Here is a 19,945-nt window from a genome sequence, read left to right on the forward strand (position 1 = left end):
TTTATGGCGGCCTTGTGTGGATGGCATTCTAAAGTTTCCCTAATAAGTAGTTTATAGACGTTAGATTAGAACGGTCAGGCTGGTTTATTTACCAAAGCATGGGCCGGTTGTATCAACCCCTTTAGCTTAAACGGTGGATAAGTTCAAAATGGAAACCAAGTCTATCGTTTATTCAACAAGCAAACTGAATGTTTTTAACCTTAATACAAAGATACTGTTTTCAACTACATATTCAGTGCATAATATTCAAGTTGACCCGTTCTAGAGAGATGTTAGAGTGTTATTTAATTTTGACTTATCCGCCGTTTAAGCTAAACGGGCTTGATACAAAATATTAAGATTTTTTCATCATGAAATCACCATTTTATTGGATTGGAATTTTTCAAGTGTGTAATTGACACATAGCCGCAACAAATGCATAATACTAAGGATAGAGAGAAGTTTTATGTTAAGTTAATTTGTTATGCATTGTTTCCCAGGAAATTGCTAATTATATCATTTTAAGATAAAGCTTTCAATATATAATATAATATATATATATATATATATATAATATATATATATATATTATATAATATATATATATATAAGCTTTTCAGTATAAATTATGTTTATATGTAAGGTGTTGTATTCAACAAATTCATAAATGAATGAAACCATATTAATTTATAGATGATATGTATATATGATGGGAAGGGAAGTTGCACAAATATTCTCAGTATATATGATGGGAAGGGAAGTTGCACAAATATTCTCAATGTAATCTCAATGTAAGAAATATGCAAAGGCACAGGGACAGAGGGACTTTCTGATTATATGCAGTCTGCTAACAAATGTATAGTAAAATTAAAATAGATCTACTTATCCAGTTGTAACATGCAGAGTTCAATGGTTTGCTCTAAAGTACGCTGGTTCGATTCCAGTGGGACTCTATTGCAGCGGAACGCTAGCTATATTATGAACTGCATGAAACCCTATATAATAATAAATTTATCTTTATTTAATTTAACACATTAGATATAATTTATTAAAATAAAAAACCGAACAGTTTTAATGCACGCCATCTATTTATATATACCCGGTATATCCTACGGACGTATAACGTTGTTTGGTAGCATTCATTGGAACATTATTGCATCTGCTCGACCATGCATGGTTGTTTAAGAACCATTTTATCATGGTTGAATTGTACAATAACAAAGCCCATGCAATCAATGTAAGATTGCTCGTTAATTATCAAAGGATATCAAAATCTATATAGACTATATAATATAGACTGTGTAATATTGCATCATTGATATATATAAGAAACGTTTCATATTTATTTATCTAAAGAAGTTGCTCGACCATGCATGGTTGTTTAAGAACCATTTTATCATGGTTGAATTGTACAATAACAAAGCCCATGCAATCAATGTAAGATTGGTCGTTAATTGTCAAAAGCTATCAAGATCTGTATAGACTATTATAGACTATATAATATAGGCTGTGTAATATTGCATCATAGGTATATATAAGAAACCAATTCATATTTATTTAACTAAAGACGTTGCTCGACCATGAATGGTTGTTTAAGAACCTTTTTATTATGGTTGAATTGTACAATAACAAAACCCATGCAATCAATGTAAGATTGGTCGTTAATTATCAAAGGATATCAAAATCTATATAGACTATATAATATAGACTGTGTAATATTGCATCATTGATATATATAAGAAACCGTTTCATATTTATTTATCTAAAGACGTTGCTCGACCATGCATGGTTGTTTAAGAACCGTTTTATCATGGTTGAATTGAAAATAACAAAACCCATGCAATCAATGCAAGATTGGTCGTTAATTATCAAAGGATATCAAAATCTACATAGACCATATAATATACAGGGTGTCCCCAAAAAACCGAAAACTATTGAAATCACTCATTGTTAAAATTTGAATGCCGTGTTCACGAATTTCAGCCCGTGGGGGTTTAATGCAATTTATAAAATGCTAAATGCTTTGTGTTGCTAGAGAAAGGGGACATGTCGAAGGTCATGGTCATAGTCGTAGTGCGTGAAATATTGATATTGTGCATGCATACATTAGAAAAGGAGACCTTTAGAAAAAGAATTGACGTTTGTACACAATATTGTCTGCTCCTGGGAATTTGAAAATAACTTTAATAGCATAAAGAAAAATAACGACCCAAAAATATTCAAATGACTAAGCACAAATGACTAAGCACAAAAGCGATAACAGTATGCATGGTAGATTGTTTTAGCTGTTCCTTCAAAACATGAACAAATCTTTGCGTGCGAAGATTGGAGCATTTCATACCTTCCAGAGCATCGCTGGAATCGAACCAGCATACCAATTCACATGGTAAACCGTTCTACTCTGATAAAGGAAGGTGGTATTATTTAATTTCATTAATAGTAGCAATCAATTACTGGTACATGAGGCCATTGTTTACATAGTATGATATAACAGTAACAAAAGCATGTTTACAAATTAATGATATAGTTACTGTATATACAATATATATTAATTATTTTTATATCTAATCTGGATACAGTACAATTACAAATAATAATTATATACTGTATAATATGTATATATGTATATATGTATATATGTATATATGTATATATGTATATATGTATATATGTATATATGTATATATATATATATATATATATATATATATATATTTATATATATATATATATATATATATATATATTTATGTATTGGCTACAGCATTTTAACAATACTTTTGAGGGAAAACGATTGAAACCAATATTCATAATCCATAAGCTGTATATAATATGCGAAAAAACCTGAAAAATACAAGATAATCACATTTATTTTTTGTGAAAAAAGCTACAAATAATATATATATTATTTATGTATAGCTATATATACACCTACCTAGACATTCGAAAGCGGGCACAACGAAATAGAATTTTCAAAGAACCACTCGGCCACAAAGCGACTCACTTTTAAATGGTTTTGAATAATAAGGATTAAAGCCTTAAAAGTAAATGTTGATAAATATGATTACAAATATGGAAATAGAGCTTGACATATGCGATAACATTATAGGACCGGACTGGTTCTGGGTTTATGTTAAATTATCATCATCATTTGTATGGCTGGCCCCTCTGTCCTTAACATACTGCAATCACAGCTAATTGAGAAAAAAATGGAGTATAATCTATACCTCAGGTATCAACACATCATACACCAATCGTTCAAAAATGTACGACTCATTCTTATACATCAAAGAGAGTTCCGTGTCCTTCCGCACATATTTTAATAAATGCATTGACAACTGCTCCACCTGTGTTAATTATAAAAAATACGGTGTGCAGCAACAAGCATGTTGAATGTGAAGATAACTCTGATGCCTATAGCTTAAAGTTACTAAATACTCACGCCTTCCTCTTCAAACGAACCACGATAAAAACTGTCCTCTTGATCGATTGGGAGTTTCGTTCCTGTTGAAACATCAAATCTTTGCGAGGCGTACTGCCCAAGAAGGATTTGTTTCACAACACCCTAAATATAGCGCGTTGATCCATATACATATACATATATATATATATATATATATATATATATATAAATATATATATATATATATATATATATATATATGTATGTATATACACGTTTCCCAAAAACTATCTGTTGAATACTTACAAGTATTATCTGAACTTTAGGCTGTTTCAACCACGACTGCAGAAAGTTGGCTTGAAACATGTGTCGACTACAACAAAATTTAACCATGCAAGAGAAAAAATGTTTACTGCCCACCTCAAAAATGAATGTGAAACATATAGGTATGATTTCTGCCGGAGGACCGATAGTTTTTCTCAACTGCTTCTGGCTTGAATTTGACTTTTGTATGATTCCACTTGAAATTAAGAACCTTTTGAACCTTTATACAGAATTTCTGCATCGAGTGAAGTGCCACAAAATTGTAATAGCCTTATATTGGTAATACATCGAATGCACATGCATGCAGTACACGGTTAGCTACAAATTATTTTATATCACAAACCTAACTGCTAGGAAATCCACATTGCATCCACATGACTTCCACTCGCGCTGACATTGCTGATCCACAGAACCTAAGACACACTCAGGATGAAAACACTGCAAACAGTACGAACACTTTATTAAATTCTCATCACCGCCACGTTGAAGTTGACAGAATCTATAAGCATTGCACGTGTTTTCACAGTTGAATTCTATAAAATATAAAATGACCGCATGTATATGTACGTTCATTTATGTATATCGCTTCGTCGAATGTATGCGTGACCATGGAAGTTAAATAACGCGTATTTGACACGTCCAATATTTATACAGATGAACGCCGCATATGTTTAGCCTACCGTCGTCTCGTGTTTTGATGAGTGGCACGAGGTGGTTAGCTGTATCAGGCACACTATTCCCTTGCGTTCCACTCAAATCGACCCAAAGAATATGGATTTCTCGGCCCCAAAGACGAGCTCCTACATTGTGGTCGTATATATCATGACCGGGGATGCGACAATGCATGCAAATCCGCGTCTCAAGTGAATCTGCAAGCCAAGCTACTTGTAATATACCTGGAACAATAAACGTTAAGACTTGCCCACGAATATTTTAAGAACTCCAAAATTACGCTTACCGGAATAATTTCCATCAATTGCAGTGGCCTTTACCTCCTCCATATATACAACTTTAAAGAAGGTACGTTCATCAGACAATTCCTGAATGGAAACCTTTCGCAAAGTGTCCTCCGTTGTGACAGTGTGAGCAAGATTTTGAAGCTGGCCAGGCTGGCAAAATTTCTTACACATCTGCAAGAAACAATGCCACTGCCTGAAGAGCATTCACGTACATAGAGAGGTTTCTAGCTTTAGCTGGATGAAAACTGTTAAATTCATGCACATTGCCACAATGTTTACATCAACACTGCAGTGTTTACATTTTATATGTTCAAATGCTTTGCTAAATAATGGTAGGTTCAGCCAGTGGTAAAAAAAATAAATGGTAAAAATGTTACTCATGACATGTTATAATGTATATATATTATTGCAATACCCTTTCTACGAATCCATTCATTTTTGTGGCACCGTTCACAGTCGCATATAAGCGAAGTAGATTAGCCAGGTTTGAGGACTGGTTAAGAGAATCTCCCAGAGTTATTGCCATTGCAACAGCATGAAAGAGGCAATTGCCATCACTTTTCACTTTTCCCGGCTCCAAGTGCTGATCGAGTAATTCTTGCGGAACTTGGTTTCGTAAACTACAAAAGGTAAATATTTAAGGTATAACTAGTTGACCTTAAATGTTTTTAATGCCATTCCGTACTGAAGAAAACCAAAGTAATTGAATTACAATAAAATCATTACATTTTATAACATAGCTACATATACTGCGGTGTCTAATGAGAACTGAGCGTATCGCGGGATGCAGTACGCGTACCCCAGACTCCCGCTTTAGTAGTGGCAAAGAAGTGATTTACACATTGTCAATGCAAGTCGAAAAAAATATACGTACTTTAACAAAATGTTATGAAAAATAAATTACTAACCATTTATGGACAACGTCTTTTGTGATAAATCCAATATGACAAATTGCCAGGGGGCGCAGATGTGGGCTGATTATGTTACATATATCCAAAAATCCTTCCCAAGTCGATTGAGTCTTCAGGCAGTTTAGTAGCCCCAATGTGCTAGAGGGATCTTTACTTGTAGAAGCATGCTTAAAAAAAAGTTTGTTAGTAACAAGGTGACAAATACCATATCCACAAGCCAATGTTTGTCAATATCATGTTTGCATTCTTGGCACTAACCATAGCTTTTATCTGTAATTCTTTTCTTTGTATTGAGCTAAGAGGACTATGGATTCCAATTTCCATCACGTCAACATCTTCCTTTGCACCAGCAATTTCTGATGGACCTCCTCCTTCCACACACTCTTGGTTGCCAAGTGGACCACCACACCAAATCCTCGACTACCATTATTAAAGTCAGCACAACCATCACCATCATCACTACCTCTTCTATCATCACCATCATAATTATCATCACCATCACTACCTCTTCTATCATCACCATCATAATTATCATCACCATCATCACTACCTCTTCTATCATCACCATCATAATTATCATCACCATTATCACTACCTCTTCTATCATCACCATAATTATTATCATCACCAGCATCACCTCCTCTATTATCATCATCACTACCACCACCATCACTTTGACCACTCTCTGAACCACTTTCAACTCTATGAATATTCCTACTACTACTACTGATGCAACAATAATCATCATTAAATGCTTCCATTATTTTGACTAACTCATCAAAATGCGGCTTGTCTTTTCCCCAGTTCACATTCCTGTATGCAACATCTTCTGGCCACCATGATGGCTTCATGGTTGGATCATTCCACTTAGATGTTTTCCGTCCTTAATAAAATTAAGACAACATAACTTGAATACCAATAGGTTGAATTATTAAACCTGGATAAATATATGACACACCATCCAACTTAATGGCTAATGACACCATTTTCCTTAATGCAGGCACAGTGAACTCCTCATAGTTGGTTTCTTCTCCAACAGGGAAATCGACATCTTTTTTCTGTGGCTTTTCTGCTTTTTCTAAATCAGTAAGGTGAAGATAAACAAGACAGGCTTACACGAAATGAATTTACATAGCCATACAGATTTCATTAATTTTATACGGAAAGTTTTTACAACAAATTAATATATACAAATTAATACTATCCTAAGAGAGACAAATTTATGGAAAATGTAAAAAGAGGAAAGATAATTTATGGAAAATTTAAATACGATTAATTCACCTATACAGGGAAGTAATGGGCACAGTTGCAAGGTCCATTTATATAGATCCTTATTATTGTTATTATTATTATTATTATATTATTTATTATTGTTATTAAACATATTCATGTATTAATATTTGTGTGTCTGCATGAAAGCAGAATTTTGTCCCTAGTTTATGTCTGTATGTGTTTTGGTACACCATATTGCTATAATAATGTGGAACATGTCAGGAAAATGGCTAATTAAATGGCATGGCACAGTGAATTAACTGTACTCCTCTCAACCAATTAGCATCAAGTAATTTAAGCAATTTTCATGCAAATTATATATTTATATTAAATCTTTTAGTGATCAAGGTACTGAAAATGTATCCTTATTATACTGTACAGTATTAATTACCTTGGTTTTTGTTCACTGTATTAATGCAGTGTCTGACAAATTCTTGCTGGACAATTGGACTTTTGGCAAATCTGTCAAGGCCTTTTGAACCTACAACATGAGTTATTGTATATATGTAAGAAACATATAACTAGAGGAAAATGTGTTTAATAAATGATTCCATGGCTAAACATGTTATTTGTACCTATACCACATAATTACACCTAGGCGCTAAAACAGGATTCTATTATCTGATTTACAAGTATATTATCCATTTCAAATAAACCAGTATATGCAATATAGTGCTTATACCTGGGTGAAAGATAACAATTAGGTCAACAATGAAGGCAAAAATTTATAAAAAAATGTACATTGTACAAGTTTGAACGTACAATCATACCACACCGCATTTTTTTTGAAAGTTAAAAGTAGAACTGGTATCTTTGTTCTAGTATGCCATTCTTTAACCTTTACCCCAAAAAAAAAATATATAAAATATGGATAATTTAAAAATATATATATATATATATATATGTATATATATGTATATGTATATATAATATATATATATATATATATATATATATATATATATATATTAATATATATTATCTACAGGACATGGGCTACAATGCAATATTGGAAATGTAATCATAATTACCAAACGACTCATGCGCTTCTGGAAGTCCCTGTCAATGCGAGTCCTTCTTTTGGGATTTGGTTCATACGCCACCTATGTGTATTATTACTATTATCATCATCATCATCATCATCATCATCATCATCATCATCATCATCATCATTATTAGTATTATTTGTATAGGATGATAAACATTGATGGCACAAGCTTATTCTTTTTGGGATGCCTATGGATATTAATATAACTACCTTCTTCCCTTTACGATTTCGCAGATCTCCACTGCCAGTCGGCATAACCCCAGCTTCGTGACTCTGTGTATAACAGCATATTAAAACAGCATAAATTCAAACGCTTTTTAGTTAAATACAAAGCCTAGTCGAGTTACATTAACGATTTGGCGACAGTATAATCGATTATACAATATGTTTTTCATTTTCCCTCCTTGCCTTATCTGCTTATGCAAATTTATTCAAATGAACTAGACATAAAACAACCAGAAATACCCACCGTCGTCGCCATGTTGTTCTACTTGAGCCGAAAATTTCGGCCCGAAATATGACGCAATGCCGAGAGCATGGACATGCGCAATCCATGGTTGTTTTCCGTGGTTGAAAACGGCATTTTAGCCACGGATATACCTCTATATTTGAATCAGGGCGCTTCATATATCTATAGACCAATTGCGAAACTTAGTAACCGCGCCTTCGCATAACATGGAAGCGAGGCTTATTATGCAAAACACAATATTTGTATTTTTTGCCGTACAAAGCTATCCGCCGAGTTATATCCCGGTTTTCGCCTTTGGTTTACATATTTTTCGATACCTTTAAAGTTCGGTTTCATCGTTGTTATCATAGTTTTCCGGTGAGGGAGTTTTGCCTTTCATTCAAGGGCGTCAATCCATCCCAAAAAGTGGGGGGGACGGACTCCAAATTAGGAAGGTCCAGAAACCCGAAATTTTTTTATAATTTTGGTACACTGAAACGGCATTTCCAGCGTTTTGGAGGCATTTGTAAAGTACAATGTGCATGAACTTAAATCCATTTTCAGCCATATGAGAACTCCGCTAAAAACAAGGTTGTGCAAGTGGGATAAAGCACGTCAGAAGTTGTTAATCAGTTAATGTTATATTAACTGGATTAGTGCGAGCTTGAATATGTATTATTTTTAATAAAACAATAAACATTTCATTTCAATCGCAAAATGAAATGATTTCTGTAAAAATTATATCAATCGGTACATACAATGATCGATAAAAAACGAAAGCTAATGTGAATAGTAAGTTTATAACAGATGATCAATGTGTATGAGGCACAATGTTGCGATCATCGACTTGGGCCTGTTTGTTGCCTTTACAATTAGGTTTTCATTCCCACAACTATTCGAAGGTTCCGAATAGATTTCTTCTAATTTCGGACTTTTGAGCAAATAATTTTGCTAGTTCATGTACATTGACGTTGTCTAACTGTTCCTGGTGTACATGGCAGATGGAAATATGGTTAAGTCTACGCTGGGTCATAGTGGTTCGGAGCCACGTTTTCAGTCGTCGCAATGCAGAAAAGCTGCGTTCACACTCGCATGACGAAACTGGACACACTAGTAGAAGTTTCAGTAGAACCAGCACTTGGGGAAACAATAAGCGCACTGCATGTTCCATGCTCCGATAAGTAACTTTTGCCTCATGCAACGATTCCGCTTTGTATGTTTGCTTGAACATTTCTAGCTGAATTGGCAAAGTAAGACTATCAAGTTCAGGATACTTTGACACCACATCTTCATCAACTTTCCCAGATGTCAACATCATCTCTAGCTTCAAGTACTGTGCTAGACCAGATTTGTCAGGGTCATACCTGTCTGACAAACCAGTGACTATGACGTCGATGAACTTGAAATACTGCTTCCTGTAGTATTCTTCAGAGCTGTCAGGCCGATATTCCTCTGCTTCACCTGTGTATCTTCTTGGGGGGACTCGTATCCGAGGCACTTCCAGTGGATCCAGTTGGTATTCTTCACATTTTTCTTCAGCAGCAGAGAATAACTCATGGAATGCCTCATCTGTGCGCTGAGCGCTAATATGTTTTGATGATGTCTTAACAGCTTCTACCATCCCAGAGACATTTGCTGACTTTGCTTGAAGTGCGCTATTCAACTGTTCCAGGATCGCGACTGGCTTAGCTGCCATCTTCAACCCAAGAAAGACCTTTCCCTTCTGAAACCGATCAAGTAGACCATTTGCTTTGGTTGCAGTGTCCGTTTCACCACGTGCCATTTCTTCCAAACTTTGGAGAATAGCAGGGTACCGATCCAATGCTGACTCTATGGCTGCTAGTCTGCATAACCACCTGGTGGCACAAAGGGGCTTGATCGCTGTGGGATGCAGATTGTCATCTTCGGTTGATTCGCAAATTGCCAGGAATATCGCTTTGTACTTGCCAGATCTCTTCATAAGCACACCTAGCTCATTCAGCCACTGCAGGGAATCTCGAATTAATTGACAGGATGTTACAGCATGTTGCATCACAAGATTGGAAGCATGTGATCCGCAGTGGAAAAAAAGTGCTAGTGGTTGTCGTTCTTGCACTATGGCCTTGCATCCAGAGTAACAACCACTCATGTTAGCGGCACCATCGTATGTTTGAGCACGCATATTACTTATGGATAATCCACTCCGAGCCAGGACATCAAAGAGCGTACGAGCAAGAATGTCACCGGTAGTACTGGGAACTTCATACAGACCGATAAAATCTTCGTGTACATATAAATCTGAGTCTACGTGCCTCAGACAGAAGGACTCTTGCTCTTGACCGCTTATGTCCTGTGTTCCATCAGCAGTTACAGCGTAAAATTCATTCTGTTGAATATCACTGACAATCTTCCGTAAAATTTGGTGACTGAACATTTCTATCATCTCGTTCTGCGCACAAGGCGAAGTAAAATTTGTTGTATTTCTCAAATACATCGGCAGATCAGGAACATCTTCCGTTCTAAGCTTTAGGAGCTGTGAATAACTTCCATCATTTTCGTTGTGACCACGAAATGCTGAGCCTTGTCGCAACAAATATCTTATCGAAGTAAACAATTTCAAAAGGGAGGTTCTTGCTATTGCTTGTTCCTTTTGTTTCTGCGTGTGTATTTGCGCACTTACCGATGGCCTTTTCACTGCTGCGATTTGATTGACGGACAAAACGTGTGTATGCGATGTCTGATGCAACTTAAACTTTTCAATTGCCTTCTTCCAGTTGTTGAATCCTTCTGAAATGAATGCTGGATCTTTATAATGGGCTAAATCGTTTATCCCCATGGCACTAGCTTTTGAACAGTGGAAACACAGAATTTTTTTCAAATCGGGATCATAATGAATCCATTCGTAATCTTCATACCACTTTGATTGAAAATAAAGTGTTCGCGTTGATAATTTCTGAGCAGGGATAACAGACACTTTTGGATGATTAGGCTTGTCCAAATTCATGATATTGTTCGATTTTGCAGTCAATGGACTCAAAGCCGAAACTGTTGCAGGTGAGCATCTGTTACTTGTGAGAAAATCGCTAGAGCCGGATGCTTCAGAGGAAGGTGGTTGTTCATTGGGCAGCGAGGGTCGAGATATAGCCGCACAAGATATCCCTTGGCTTTCCGCTTCGTCATTTTCTACGAACTCTGCCAAAGAAGTTGGAGGATTGTCGACATGAATTACGTTACTTTGCCGCTCATTTACAATTGGCGTCAATGGCGTGGAAGGTAGATCGTTACCAGAATCAGACGATGCCGTTGATGCGTGACTTGCTAAGGTACTGGTTTGCTCAACTTGCTGTGGATCCTTAAAAAATCGTCTGATCCTGATAGTTTGGCACGTTTAGCAGGTTTCGGAGCATTTTTTCGAGGCATGTTCGTTGTATAAATTGCCGGTATTTGCCACTGATTTGGGAATGATTGTAAGTCTATCTCTACATCATTTGGTTAGATTGCAATGCTATGTCTACAACTTTTAATTGGCGCCAGGCAGGAAAATACAAAAATGGAATGTTTAGGCATAATATTTACCATATTTGAACTTTTGAAAATGGTAAAATAAATTTATCTAGTCTTAATTCTTATTACTCGAGCTAAAGCGAGAGTCGCAGAATTGAACACCAATATGGTTCCAATTACCTATATCAAAATTCAAATAAATATTGCGCATCCTAGACCAATTTTTCCCAAGATTTGGCGCGCTCAATTATTTTGTCCGAAATTAGCAAATTGCGCAAGCTACATCTAGGTTGCGCGATACAAACTTTCCAGTCAAGCGTCTTGTTTAATTTATTTTGTCGTTAAAATTAGTAACTTACGATTTATATGTCGATTAGCAAAACAAATTATTGTCTCATTCAGTGCAGCTTGCCAGTTAGTACAGGAAGTGAATACGACCAACAGTGCCTTTATGTAAATGTTTATAAAAATTACAATACAAATTTGAATTCAATTTTGAATATTTTTTAATGTCAGCGGCTACAGAAAGGTCATACGTTGTACTTCATCTTATTAAATGTCTTCGTTCCAACCACAATTCTGGATAAATAGCATAGCAGGCATTTGGTTTTTAGATTACCCAGAAACAAAATTTCATTAAACATGATAAAAATTGGGGGGGATAATTGGATATTCGTCCCCCCCACTCCAAAAACTGGGGGGACGCGTCCCCCCCATCCCCCCCAGGATTGACGCCCTTGCTCTCAAGGTTGAGACAACAAGAACAACATGATACCAAGTTACAAATTGAAGAATACAAGAGTGTGTTTACCTATTTATATGAATTGAGACTGCTCGCTGATTAGTCACATTATAGTGTCCGGTTTGACTATTTATGGTTACAAGTTGCAACATTTACAACAGTACATGACATGACAGTAAACAGATCATTACAACAATGAAACATTTTACTTACATGAGAACATTACACGTAACACTATATATACTTTTTGCAACTTTGTTAAGAACAGATTGCAGATTTGTTAAGAACAGCAAAATGTTATTGTAGATATCATAATTTATATACTTCCTCATTAATTAATTATTATTTCCCCTATGTACAGTTTCATCTATACCTGTTAATAAGTTTTCTATAGTAACTTGGGCTAGAGACCTACTAGAAACCTTGACAGGCTTTTCAATTTAGGCCCCTAGTTAAAGTTCAATTATATTAATCATATATGTACAATCAAATCAGCAAAATCAGCAAAATAATTTTTAGAGTACTAATATTTACAGAAAGAAGAAAGATAAAGTAAAAATTAATTATAATACCAATAGAAGATAGAATACCACAATACATTTATGCTACGAGTTCCTAGATAATATACATAAAAAGTAGAATATTTTCAGAACCATTATGCTGTATTTAGCAAAAAATGTTTTTTAATATGTCTCTTGAAAACGCTATGAGAGTTTATGTTTTTAATTTTTAATTCTAGTGAATTCCACACATCAGCTCCATTATTTGAGAGAGTATGTTTTACATAATTTGTTCTTTTATACCGCTTATGAATCTTTGATGAGTTTCTCGTATTATGTTCATGAATTTGATGGACCTGTAAAGGGCTGCATGAGTGACCATGCATTGCATCTAAAAATTTAGCAGCACACACTTTATTTATTTTCATGTCTTTGAGTATAGCAGATACATTTTGCCATGACGCACCACTAGATTGGAATTCAGATGGTAATTCATTCCAATTAGTTAGTTAATTGCGCTAGATGGAGTAGGAAATATACCCTTGACCCTTCTTGTTTAATACTTTTCTTACAAAAGATACTTCAAATTGTCACAATGCAAATTCTGATTTGAGTTCAGCTTTAAAGTATTTGAAATATTATATTTAATTCAAACTATATTCAAAAAATATTTTCTAAGCATTTGTACATATTGTGCACAGTGGTTTCCAGCCAATTTCCTTTAGACTCAGACCTAACTTAATTAATATGATTTTCCTAACTTTTAATATGACCTAACTTTATATGGTTACTGTTTGAAAAATTTAAGATGTGACATTTCTCATATTAATACACAGTCTCACCTGCAGTTTTATCAAGATTGCCATCAAATATTCCCTTTTCACAATCAATCTTCAATGCATTATCAAAACCCTTCATCTACTATGCCGATCAGATACCAATATTATTTTACCTACGTGAATTTTCCCCATATTTCTCCACCTGGGAATTTAAACTTTGCGGAGCCTCTAGCACCTCTGAACAACACCAATCCCCCGCCACTTAGGAATGCCCCAATTACATCAAAACCTTGGAAATGGAACCACTAAATTATAAGAGATCAAATTTAATCAGAATTTCCTGTATACCGATGAATCGTATTTCCAAATCCTGTATGATTGATGTCTGTTTACTTAACACAAGATCAATGAACAATAAAGCATTAACTATTAAAGATTTCGTTGTGGACAGCGATATTAATTGATATACTGGCACTTAATGAGACATGGTTAAATACAGATCGATCTATGCGATTAACCATTCCACAATAAATAGTATATGTCCGACAGGATATCTGTTTCAGCATGAATCTCGCGAGAAAAGAGGAGGTTGGATTGGTATTCTATATATATAAACAATCTTTGAAGCTGAAGACCAAGTCATCCAGGTCCACATCCTATAAATCATTTGAATTAGCGGATTATACGATGAATTATTCAACCTTTACTATTAGAGCGATAGCTTTATAAATATAGACCATCATCATCTGCTGGAAACGGAATGACAACAAGCATTTCCCTGTAAGAATTTAGCAATTTTTTGGAGCAAGAGATTATTAATTTCAAATCAATTATCATTCTTGGTGACTTTAATATCCCTTTTTTAAATCCCCAAATGATGCAGCTGCAGTAAAGTTTATTAAGAAACCACCTCCTCAGCAGAAAGAAATTTCATATCGTAATAATAAAGCAGTGGATAAAGAATGTGTTAAAGCAGACATTAAGAAATTATCCTTAATAGATTTTGACGATATTGACAATGTTGCTTAACCTCTGGCTCTTTATGATAATACATTGTCTTCAATTATTGAAAAACACGCGGAACGTAAGAAATGAATTGTTACTTTAAGACCGCCGTCACAATGGTATCACGACCGAGATAAAAACTAAAAAGAATAAATCAGTCGATAGCAGAGAAGCTGAATATGTTGAGCAATGCAATGTAGTAAATAACCTTGTCTATCAAACTAAAATGTAATTCTATAATAAACTCATAGATGAAAATGCCGACAACCAAGCGGTCTGGTTTAATACAGTCGATAAGATGATTGAAAAGTGAAAGACAAATTACCTTCTTATGACGATGCATATCCATAGTTTAGCTAATAAAGTTCACTAACTTTTTTGTGGAAAAGATACAGACTGTAAGAACCAATGTGGTTCTAGCGACCAATGTGTTCTAGCGAAGATAGTATAATATATAATGATAATGTTCTGTGATGGAACTTCATGAATTTACATACATTACCAAAGAAGAATTATCTCCTCTTATATCCCGTTTGGTTGGGAAGTCTTGTATCTTAGATCCTATATATACCTGGTTACATCTTAAGGGACTGCATTGAAGAATTGCCACGACCTGTTACAAGAATTATCAACCTCTCATTACAAACAGTTGTGATGCCTAAAGACCTCAAGGAAGCCGTCCAGAAACCGAAGATCAAAAAGGCTTAACTTGACAATGAAATATTTCCTAGCGATCGAGCTATTTCTAATATTCGGTTCTTGGCGAAAGCTACTGAGAAGTGAGAAGGTTGTTGCACATAAACTAGACCGTCACCTGACCAATTCGAATATTCATAAAGTTTATCAGTCAGAGCTCATACAAGCAGGGACATAGTACAGAAACAGCACTTGTGAGGGTACATAATAATATTCTACGTGGAATTGAGGAAGGTGGTTATGTGGTCTTGTTACTATTGGATCTTTCTGCAGCTTTTGATAAGGTATACCATGACATATTACTTGACCGTCTCAGTATCGTCTTTGGGATAAAGGAAAGGCGCTTGCATGGTTTAGATCGTACTTATCAGATCTAGCTCGATTTGTGCAGATAAATGATAAATGATTCTTCTCACCATCATAACTTGACCTGTGGTGTTCCACAGGGCTCTGTACTTTGGCCTATTCTTTACTTGTTATATACAGCGCCTCTTGCAGATGTCATCAGACGCCATAAAATGTGTTACCACTTCTATGTTGAGATGATCAAATTTATATGACGTTCAAACCATTGATTAATGAAACCATTGAAAATCAGAGATCCACCATTGAAGCATTTTCCAGAGATATAAATTACTGGATGAGTACCAACAAGCTCAAACTTAACAATGGTAAAACTTAATTACTTGCAATACAAACCTCTCATCGACCATTACCTCCATTACAGAGCATTTACTTTGGTACAGAATAGACCTTAAGCCTTATCACGTCATAAGGCTTAAGGTCTATTAATTTAATCAAAACGATCTGCGAAGAACATTGCTGGATAGTTTGATAACACTATGTCCATGAAGAAACAGGAGAATGCCATCTGTAAGAAAGCTTTCTACCATCTAGGAAATATAGCATCAATAAAAAAGTTTTATCGCAACGACATTGTGAAACCTTAATGCGCGCTTTTTTGACGTCATCATTAGATTATTTTAATTCACTTTTGAATGGTCTGCCACAATATCAAATGAAGAAATTACAACATGTACAAAATGCTGCGGCTCGTCTCCTTACTGCTACTAGAAAACGTGAGCATATAACACATAGACTAAAGGAACTCCATTGGCTTCTAATTAAAGAAAGAATGGATTTAAGATTTTAATACTCACGTTCAAGGTGCTAAGTGGAACGGCACCAAAATATTTATCAGATATTTTAACTCCATAACGAATAAAGGACTTTTAGTAGTACCAAATTGTAATCTTAAATTATATGGGAGAAAAGCTTTCTCTGTTGCTGCACCAATGTTGTGGAATGCTCTAACAGATGATATTAGGATTTAGGAATGCAACTTCTATAACTATTTTTAAAAATAAATTAAAGACTTTCTTATAAAACTTCTTATGAAACATATTAATTAACTACTTAAGTAGTAAATTGTTATAATAGAAATAGTATTTTTAATATAAACAGTGTAAAGTGCCAATGGTTGATTAGAAGAAATGGCGCTTTATAAATGATTAAATATTATTATTATTATTATTGTCCAATAATGACTTTTGCAGCCCTGTTCTGCATTTTCTGAAGTAAAGTCTATCACGCAGATATAAGCCAAACAAGATAATATTCCAAACAATGCTACTGAAATCAAAATGTGGTTCTGTGACATTTTGTTATATTTTAGTCAACTATCAACTGTTTCAACCCCTTATGAGTGATTTAATGGTTTTCCACATAGATTTTGGATCCTTATTGGAGAATTTATGGCATTATTGAAATCAAAATGAGGTTCTGTGACATTTTGTGAGATTTTAGTCAACTATCAACTGTTTCAACCCCCTATGAGTGAGTTAATGGTTTTCCACATAGATTTTGGATCCTTATTGGAGAATTTATGGCATTATTGTAAGAATATTTTAAGTGTCATTTTGCACACTTCTGTAAGTTATTTTGAGCCTTTTTATACGCATAATTTCCATTAAGCTAACATGAAAAATAATTTAACATGTTTTGACTGCATATTTTAAGAGATAATCACTACTTAAGGGTTAGAGACTGTTGTGAGTGTTTTGTTGACAATTAAACGCACGCGCTGACCATGCAATGAACGAGACATTTCGAGCTCATTGTATGGTCAGCAAGTGCGTTTATTTGTAAACAAAACACGAACATAAAGTCTCTAACACTTTTAATATGCAATCTGAGTTCATTGATTGCTGCATTGAAGATTTAACCTACGCTGCAGGCTGTCATTTTTGAATAAACTACGATTTTCATGGGTTATTCCGAATAAACCACGATTTTCATGATCTGTCGCCATCTGTTGCAGGCGACAAGAAACCACGTGATTGATTTTGACCAATCGCGTGAGTAGATTTAGGCCAATGCACGAAGATTGTACATTAAAGTATGATAATCATTACATCTCTGACCTTTCCGTTTACTTCGTACCTTAATACGTGAATATTGCAAAGCATGATGCTTTGACGGATGTTAACAATATTAATAGATCTAATATGAATAAGTCTGTCCAAAAGTCAGCACCTTGCAACAATCTTCAGTTCGTTCCATCTCTCCTACTGTCCAATACGATGTCAATTGTACCAAAGATTGACGAAATAGCCTATACGATTAGCCTAGAAAACCCTGATATAGCCTTTTTTACAGAGACTTGGCTTAAAGAATCGATACCAGACCAGTCAATTAAAATAAACGGATACCAATTATTTCGACGTGACCGCATTAACAGTTCACATGGGGGAGTTTGTGCGTACATTAAAGACTCTATTGAAAGTAAAATTCTGTTAGATCTCCAAGCGGACGAATACGAAATACTATGGCTACTACTTCGTCCAGAAAGGCTGCCCCGTGGATTCCATAATATAGTTGTAATACTCGATAAGAGTAGCTTTACTCGATTACAGGAAAGCCTTCGACTTGGTTGATCATAATTTGCTAATTGCAAAATTACTCAGTTATGGTTTAAAACCCACAATCGTAATTTGGATTACGGACTTTCTACGAAATAGATTACAGCGAGTAAAGATATCAACCGAAGGTGTATCCGACTTCCTACAAGTTCCAGCGGGCGTCCCACAAGGAACCAGGATTGGTCCATGGCTGTTCTTAGCCATGATTAACGATCTACGTATCAATGGTTCCCCCACAAATAGTATATGGAAATTTGCAGACGACACGACCATTTCTGAAGTCATCTTAAGGAACATGGAAAGTAGATTACAAGATACAATAGACCAAGTTGCTAAATGGTCCAATGAAAATAAATTTCAGTTAAATCCGATAAAGTGTAAAGAGCTCCGAATTGACTTTACTAGAAGACCCTCTACTGATGATGGTTTGATTCTAAATGGCAAACGTTTTGAACTTGTTAAATCAGCTAAACTACTGGGTATGACCATCACGGAAGACCTAAAATGGAACAGTCATATCGAAAATATTGTATTAAAAGCATCAAAACGACTATACTTATTAAGGCAGTTAAAACGTGCAGGTGTAGATCATTATTCCTTGATTCAATTCTACTGTGCATGCATTAGATCCATCTTAGAATACGGCTGCCAAGTTTTCCACTCAGGCCTTCCTGATTATTTGTCGGTGGATATGGAACGTGTACAAAATCGAGCCTTGCGGATAATCTACCCGGAATCAAGTCCAAAAGTCGCATTGAAGGAAGCAAAATTATTAACACTGAAGGACAGAAGAGAAAAGTTATCACAAAAGCTATTCTCGTCCATCGAAACAAAAGATGATCATAAATTACACCATTTACTACCTAAAGAAAACTTACCAACACATAATTTTAGAGAACTGAGAAGATTTAATCTTCCCATTATTAATACGAATAGGTTATTGAACTCTTTTATTCCGAATTATACGAAAAAATCAAAACTTTAAGCATATTAGTATATAGTCTTAGTATTAATATTTTATCGTAGCGGAATATTTTACAGTAATCTTAAATTTAATAGAATTTTATAGCAACATGTTGTAAATATAGTAAACATATTCCATTTTTTACCTAAATTTCTTTGCCTGTAAATTCAATTGTAATTCAGTCGTAAGACTGCAAAAATTGATCAATTAAACATTAACATTAACATTAACATTAAATATACCTATACCAACAAAAATCGGTTGATGGTAAGAATTAAACACAATGAACTATAGAAATTGATTTTCAAAATTGAATCATAAACACTATTCACTATTGTTACAAAAAGGCAATCACAAAACTCGATCATATAAGGAAGATACTATATATCTCAGACAACCCGTCGTATTTTAAAGAGAGAAGTTTAAAATTTTGATTATGTTTTTTTCTTGCTATTATTGCATGTCCTTAGTTTTTTCATTGTTTTGGATTTGTTCGATTTTAGGCTAATTT

The 19,945-nt window shown here is 34.8% G+C and overlaps 2 protein-coding genes across 2 annotated transcripts; both read right to left on the reverse strand.

Annotated features, from left to right (window-relative positions):
* Window positions 1-5,899: 5,899 nt before the first annotated feature.
* On the reverse strand, window positions 5,900-8,291 carry LOC114532817 (putative carbonic anhydrase 2). Its single transcript, XM_028554411.1, has 6 exons — window positions 8,107-8,291; window positions 7,880-7,951; window positions 7,611-7,686; window positions 7,240-7,329; window positions 6,535-6,654; window positions 5,900-6,459 (listed from the first exon to the last, which is right to left on the reverse strand). The coding sequence occupies exons 1-6, from the start codon at window positions 8,149-8,151 to the stop codon at window positions 5,900-5,902; spliced, it is 963 nt and encodes a 320-aa protein (XP_028410212.1). The 5' UTR covers window positions 8,152-8,291.
* A 945-nt stretch (window positions 8,292-9,236) lies between these two features.
* Window positions 9,237-10,127, reverse strand: LOC114532818. Its single transcript, XM_028554412.1, has one exon. It carries the CDS (start codon window positions 10,125-10,127, stop codon window positions 9,237-9,239), a length of 891 nt encoding a protein of 296 aa, XP_028410213.1.
* Window positions 10,128-19,945: the final 9,818 nt, after the last annotated feature.

This window comes from Dendronephthya gigantea, unplaced genomic scaffold (genome assembly GCF_004324835.1).
Source record: "Dendronephthya gigantea isolate DGI-Jeju-01 unplaced genomic scaffold, DenGig_1.0 000081F, whole genome shotgun sequence".
Taxonomy (NCBI): domain Eukaryota; kingdom Metazoa; phylum Cnidaria; class Anthozoa; order Malacalcyonacea; family Nephtheidae; genus Dendronephthya; species Dendronephthya gigantea.